We start from the raw sequence: 6,563 nt of genomic DNA, 5'->3' as shown, positions 1-6,563 counted from the left end.
TTGCAAGTCTCTTAGTTGGAAATTTACTGCATTACATGGAAAAGTCAATTCTACATGCATGCAAACCTGCGGACTGGAGAAATTTTGCATTGTTACTAGAACACGAGTGGTACACCACTTGTTTTTATATAAGTGGTGGAAATTTTTAATATTTAAATTATTAACTTTTTAACACACATATCTTACCATTTGTATAGTGACACGTGGTGTACCATTCCGTGTTCCGATCACACTGAAAAATCTCTCCGTGGATTGCATGTGGCGGCTGATATCTTTTTTTTTTTTTTTTTTTGTTTTTTAACAAAAAGTTAGGGGGAGATTGGCTTATTTTCACCACCAACGGCAGGGTATACCACTATACCTACAACCTCAAGTCAGAAGAACTTACGTCTGACATCTAACTATCAGTTGTCACCGGTATGGATCTACATAAGAATTTACAGATAATGCAACAACGAAAACATCTGACTACAGGGATCGAACTTGGATTGAAGATTAACCACAAACATGCCTTTACCAACTGAATCAACTTAACTGGGAACTTATATCTTCAATGATAATAAGAGCACTTACTTTCACATCTATAGCAAAAATTCACCTCTCGCATTACCTTTTTCTTATAATTCTCTTATTATTATTATTATTATTATTATTATTATTATTATTATTATTATTTTTTGGAAACAAAACACGAAAGAAAAAGAAAACCTGAACATCTGAGTACTAGCTGAGATTTTTGTTTTGTGGTCAAGTTTGGTGCCAAACGAGTAGGCATAGTAGCATGTGTGTGGGAAATGATCAATTAATGGAGCACTTTCTGCAGTGCATATAAGGATTTGCTTGCTCAATCTCATGAAACACGTATATGTTTTATACAAAATATTTATTTAGAATCATTGCTTTATGGAACTAGAATAGTGGGCTATTAGAACTGGGGGAGTCAATTAACAAAGACTGATCTTTGAGACCTGGCCTCTCATGGGCTAAAGCAGCAAAATAGCAAAATCAGGTATATAAACAAATGGGCCATTTCACGCATATGGCTTCTCAGGACCTAATTGAAATTTGGATTAATGAACTAAAAATCCGTGCAGATGTCGTCGAATGTGTTATAAATATGAGGTAATGGTCTTTTGGAGTAACACCATTACAACATACATCCAAACTAAAGGACTTTAAAAGACCAATAAGGGGGATGAAGTTCTAAGACCATCTCCCATCATTGGTCTAAAATCTAAAATTTTTAGCTTTGAAAATTTAGGTTTTAACCTACAAACAGATTTTCTACTCCAACCATTCCTACCTAAAATTTTAGCCTCAGATTATTGAAGAATAAATTTAGGCTAATTTTTTTTTTAAATTAACTTTTAAAAAAAAATTATGTAGACTATATCCTAAATTAATTTAATGAATATTTTACCCTAAAAATATTTAAATTCCGATAAACATTGAAAAATTATTAAACCCACACATTAAACTCATGAAACACTATAGAAGAATATGAAACACATGATAGAGATGTATAAACACAAGACACATGAGCAAACATGGTTTTGGAAGATGGTAGAATGAAAAATTGGAAGAATTGTAGAAAAAAATTGAGTTTTGTGTGGATGTTTCAACAAATATATAGGTATTTATAGAGTTTTTGGGTGAATTTTGAGTTAAATAATTTTTTATAATTCTTTTAATAGTTGGATTCAATAAATTTATAAATATAAAACAAAAATATTAACTAAATTAAATGTAAACAATTAGATAACCAACAGCCCATTTGAATGTGAGCTGTTGATCAACCAAAAGAGCCGGTGGGCTCAATATTATTGGCAGACAAGTGGGAGGAGATACACCCATGTGAGTGGGGGCTCCACCACTGATCTTAGCCTAAATCTAGCTTTTTATAGGTTTTAGGCGATGAGTTGGAGTTAGCCTAAGGGTGTTATTTCAAAAAACTATTGCTCTACATTGTGATAAGTTCAAGGAACCAATACTCACAAATTCTTTAGTTCATGGACCAAATTTACGAATCAATTGATATTGTTCACAAATTTTACGAATAGAACCCTCGATAGTTCTTCGTTTCAAACTATACCAGTTTTCAAGAGTGAAGCTATCAACCGTTCGACCATATCCCCGAAAAATAATTCTTCCCTCTAAAAATGAAATGAAGAATAAGCGGTTTAATCATACAAAGTACCAATTGGTTTAATATCACCGACCTTGAAATTTATAAATAATCTAAAGCCCTTGATAATATTAAACTTGGTACATTATACATGATCACATGAGGCAACAAGTCCAACTAACTCTTATCTTTCAACAATTTCCACATGAAACAATCAACCCACATCACATCACCAATACAAAAGCAGTTTCTTACATCACATAAAGCAGTTCACTTCCAGGAATTTCTCAAAAATCCTCCAGTACTTCACTCTTTTGACTTCACACATAAATATGTCATGTTAGCCTTCAGAAAATGAGAAATATTCCAAGCCTTCTTCTGTTCTTCCACATACTATGGAGCACACCACTACTTTTACAAACATTACTCCCACTGGTTACGGTATTTCTGTAGTCTTTACGTCTACTGTGAGGTCAATGAGCTATCTTACTGGGCGGAACTACCTTGTCCTTCCATGTATGGTCTAACGAAAGTTCTCCTCCACCACACTTCGAACGCCCTCTGAAGATTCGGGCAGCTGTCGCCAGCCTTGAGAAAACTTCCCAACCAAGAAAGCATAATACTTTGCTGGTCCTCTAGAGGCAGAGTGAGGATTGTCCTACCAATTCCTTCTTCAACAACCTTTCTGTCAAATGACCGGCACCCATGTTGCAGCCAGTTGTAGTCGTCAATCAATGGCTGCAGCCAGGTTTGTAACAACAGCAGACGGGTATCCTTAGATGGCAGCAGCTCCCCTCTACCAATGCCAACAAACAGCCTTGCTGTGATACAGCTAACATGGTAACGAGACACAATAGGCAGCTTCGTATGTAAGGCTGCCAATTCTTGCTGGCTAGCCCACATTACTGCAAATTCGTCTGCGGCTTGCTTGTCAGCCAAAATCTCAAGCAACCATGAGAGGTTATCAGCTCCCAAAGCTATTTGCTTCACCACAGGTTCTTTGTTGTCGACAGGTTTATCAGAAGACTCTGGCTCTGCAGCGTGCTTGAATAGGGACAACAGCAAGTTCACACAGCTTCTGCACGAGTTATACAGTGTTTCATTGCAGACGTTAGCTGAACCTTGAGAGCTTGAGGCACTGTTGTTCTCCTTAAGGAGCTTGAGCACTACAGATTTCATTTCACGCCTGCCTCTCTCCTCATTGCTTGCAAGAACAAGTCCAATTATGTGGGAAAGTGTGTCCTTTTGGGGTTTAGAAACGTCGGACGAGACTCGTTTCAGTACAGGAGTGACCCCAATACCCTCACTTTGGAGTCGCAAGACTGACGAGACAACTTTTTCTTCTTCCTCGTCCCCAACCCACGGGACTGCTTCCAAGTACTCTAAACATGACTGCATGCACGAGTTGAAGCCAAGTAGTTCTGCAATCTGAAAGAAGGTGCCATTAAGATTCAGGTTAGGGAGGCAAGATGAAAAATGAAAATACAGGTAAGCTGACGAGAGATATACAAAACCTACTGAATGATGGTATATGATAATCTAAACGATTCTACTTCTTTGCATTATAAGAGTTCATTTACCCACTTTTCGAACCATCTTAACAACAATCAAATCTGATGTCAAAAAAAAACCCTATTAGTATCAGCGGCCATTGGCTTAATGAACTTAATGAACGCTCCAAAACATGGAGCAATTTGATCCCTATCGATGAACTTAACGAAGCCAAACTTTCTAGCTAATCACATATGATTAAGAAGGGCCATTCAGATAAAACAATCAATCTGCATCTCAAAATGGATATAGGGTGCTGAAATGGAAGATGCCAAAATCCTAAGCTAAAAAAATATCACACGATAGTGACGAACCACATTTTAGATTCGATATAACCAAACAGTTTGCAAAGGCCACTTACAAAATCTACCGAATCACCACTGTGCAGGGATGAAGCACCTTTATTCTGTCTAAACATGTTTAAAAAACAATTCCCGTGCATTGATATTTCTCTTAATAAAAGGGAGAAAGATTTCTACAATATGATTAAATGATAAGCCACAGTACAGTGCAATAAAGCTTATATCAACTCCATGTCCGTCATATGCACTCTGTATTAATTAATATTATAAGTGACATGAAAATTTGTAACAAGTATATATCCGAAACAGGAGGGATTTGGTGATTCCACCCGACGGCTGGAGCTCCTAAAAGTAATACACATAAGAGTATGAAAAGTATAACCAACGCAAAATATATCAAAATAATGAAGAGCAGTAGCAGAAAGACTGAGGTAATTGGTTTTGTATCTTGGCATTAACGCATAACCAACAATAAAAACAGCAATTTTGCAATCCACAGAAGTGAGATGAATCATGCATTACACAGTTCAGCGTATTACCTTTAGAATGCGGAGTACACGCGAGACACTTTGTTTCATCAGCCGTTGCCTCATGTCTTTGCAATACATCAATCCAACGGTTTCAACATATATTTCAACATCATCACAATCTTCCATGTTAAGACAAGTTGAACCAGACTGTTGTTCAGAAAGTTTATCAGCAAAAAAGTTGCTATGCTCAACCAGAACATTCTTGTGAACGCTCAACTTCACGCAAAATCCCTGCTTTCCAAGTAAAACAACCTTCATATCACTAGTTCCAGGTTCACCAAACTCAATTGCTACCTTCCTAGGCAAATTTTCAACTTTGGGCCTGGGCACTCTCTCCGGAACCATAGATGCACTAACCACCGGCGCATCCGGCGCCTCAGGACCAACACCCCGTAGACCATCAGAAATACTCGCTGATCTCGACGGGATAAAGGCTAGCTCTTTCTCACTCAGTGGGGTTTGTTTTCTGTGAGCTGCTTCCTTGGGTGGTGGTGGTGGTGGTGGTGATGAGGGCTTGGGTTTGTGCATGGAATTGTGAGCTTTTAGGTTCTTTTGAAAAACAACAGGAGAAGGGCAGCACCAAAAACCTTCCGGCGTCACGGCAATTGGGACATTTCTAATCTTGACTTGGCCTTGTTCTACCCTCTTAAGTCTAATTTCAGCCATATTTCACAAGAACTTACAGCAATTACAGTTAGCACATTGCTGTAAATCCCCAATACAAAGTTTTGGAACCAAAACTCTCTTCCTCTTCAAAAGGGTCTCATTACAATGTAAACTCACAAGCATGAGAGGTACAAAGGTGAGACTTCGAGGTTGATTCTAAGAACCCTAAACTGAGAAATCACTTACTCCACAGCAAGAATTGCATTTCAGTGAAAACTGAACCGACCCAGCCAGCGATTTCTCTGGAAAAAAAAAAAAAACAAAAGATGCAATCTTTTTAAGAATTAAACAGCAGAAAAGTAAGAACAAAGTTTGAAGGCACTAAACGGATTCAAAAGCACAGAAACCACAGATCAAATCCAACACAGAAACCCACAAACAATTAACAAAATAGAATAAAGATGGATTTTTTTTCCCCCAATTTGAAAAGAATTTGAAACCCAAAAGAGAGAACTCACCAAGAACTGGTTAATCTGAGAGCCCTCTGAATATTTATTTTTAAAGTGATTGAATGGGAGGCTCTCGATGTCAAGCATCAAGGGAACCAGTGAACAGATATTTGCAGGGAGGAATGATTAGTAATAGAGAGCCTTTAATTAGTAAAGCTAAGAAAGCCCACAACCCAAAAGGAATAAAAAAAAATATAATAGAAAGAAAAACAAAAAGAAAAAGAAGAAAAGTAGAAACCTGCAGAGATTGATGGTTCATGGGTTGTGTTTTTACACTTCAACAGGCTATACTTTTGATGATGATTATCTCTCTGCTGCAAATGCAGATGCAGATGTTCTCTCTCTCTCTCTCTCTCTCTCTGTGTGTAGAAAATACTTTCTCAGTAACCAAACAGGCATGCCTTACACTTGTCTCTCATCATTTTTCTATTACTCTTTTCTGTGTTCTTTATGTTTTTGGCTGCAACTTTTTCTCTGTTCAATATTGTTCCTTGTGCTGGCTTTGTTGGAAGTGGAACGTTGCTAGATTTTCTAGGCTTTTTGAATTTATGAAATACCTATAACAATTTCTCTTATGTTAAATAAAATAATATTCTTATTACAAAAGTTATTAATGTGAATATATTTCTTTGTCAGGAGCATCGCTTTCTTGTTGAGTTGATGTGTACATTGATCCAAAGACTGAAGTGGATCTTTGAAATTTGTATCTGCCAAATTGATCTTTGACTAAAGGTAAAAGAGGGTACTAGGTCCCTTCCATCAAGTCTTACTCATTAAACAATTCAAACCTTTAAAATTTAATTCAACAATTAAAATTATTATAACTTATAAAGTGAATCATTGTTTGTAGTTGTTGGATTAAATTTTAAGGATCTAGATTGCTTGATGGGGAAGACTTGATGGAAGGGATCCGGAGAAAATCTCTTTCCTAAAAAGAGCA

At 36.9% G+C, this 6,563-nt stretch overlaps 1 protein-coding gene across 2 annotated transcripts; it reads right to left on the bottom strand.

The window, feature by feature from the left end:
• Positions 1-2,226: 2,226 nt before the first annotated feature.
• On the bottom strand, positions 2,227-6,202 carry LOC137747377 (BTB/POZ domain-containing protein At3g50780). 2 transcript variants are annotated; one of them, XM_068487476.2, is made up of 3 exons: positions 5,862-6,202; positions 4,518-5,416; positions 2,227-3,553 (listed from the first exon to the last, which is right to left on the bottom strand). In XM_068487476.2, exons 2-3 carry the CDS (start codon positions 5,172-5,174, stop codon positions 2,612-2,614), a joined length of 1,599 nt encoding a protein of 532 aa, XP_068343577.2. In that variant the 5' UTR covers positions 5,175-5,416; positions 5,862-6,202; the 3' UTR covers positions 2,227-2,611. The 2 variants fall into 2 exon arrangements, with proteins under 2 accessions (XP_068343577.2, XP_068343579.2); XM_068487478.2 differs by having other exon boundaries at positions 5,633-6,043.
• Between the last annotated feature and the right edge of the window lie 361 nt (positions 6,203-6,563).

Source organism: Pyrus communis, chromosome 2, assembly GCF_041283825.1.
Source record: "Pyrus communis isolate YQ-2024b chromosome 2, ASM4128382v1, whole genome shotgun sequence".
In the NCBI taxonomy this organism is placed as follows: domain Eukaryota; kingdom Viridiplantae; phylum Streptophyta; class Magnoliopsida; order Rosales; family Rosaceae; genus Pyrus; species Pyrus communis.
This window is presented reverse-complemented; position numbering and strand designations above follow the sequence as displayed.

Bases quoted from the DNA above. Each gene is read 5' to 3' on its own strand.
- LOC137747377 (XM_068487476.2), bottom strand. From the start codon at position 5,174: ATGGCTGAAATTAGACTTAAGAGGGTAGAACAAGGCCAAGTCAAGATT. The intron at 3,554-4,517 runs GTAATACGCTGA...ACCTTCTTTCAG, and splicing joins GTGTACTCCGCATTCTAAAG to ATTGCAGAACTACTTGGCTT.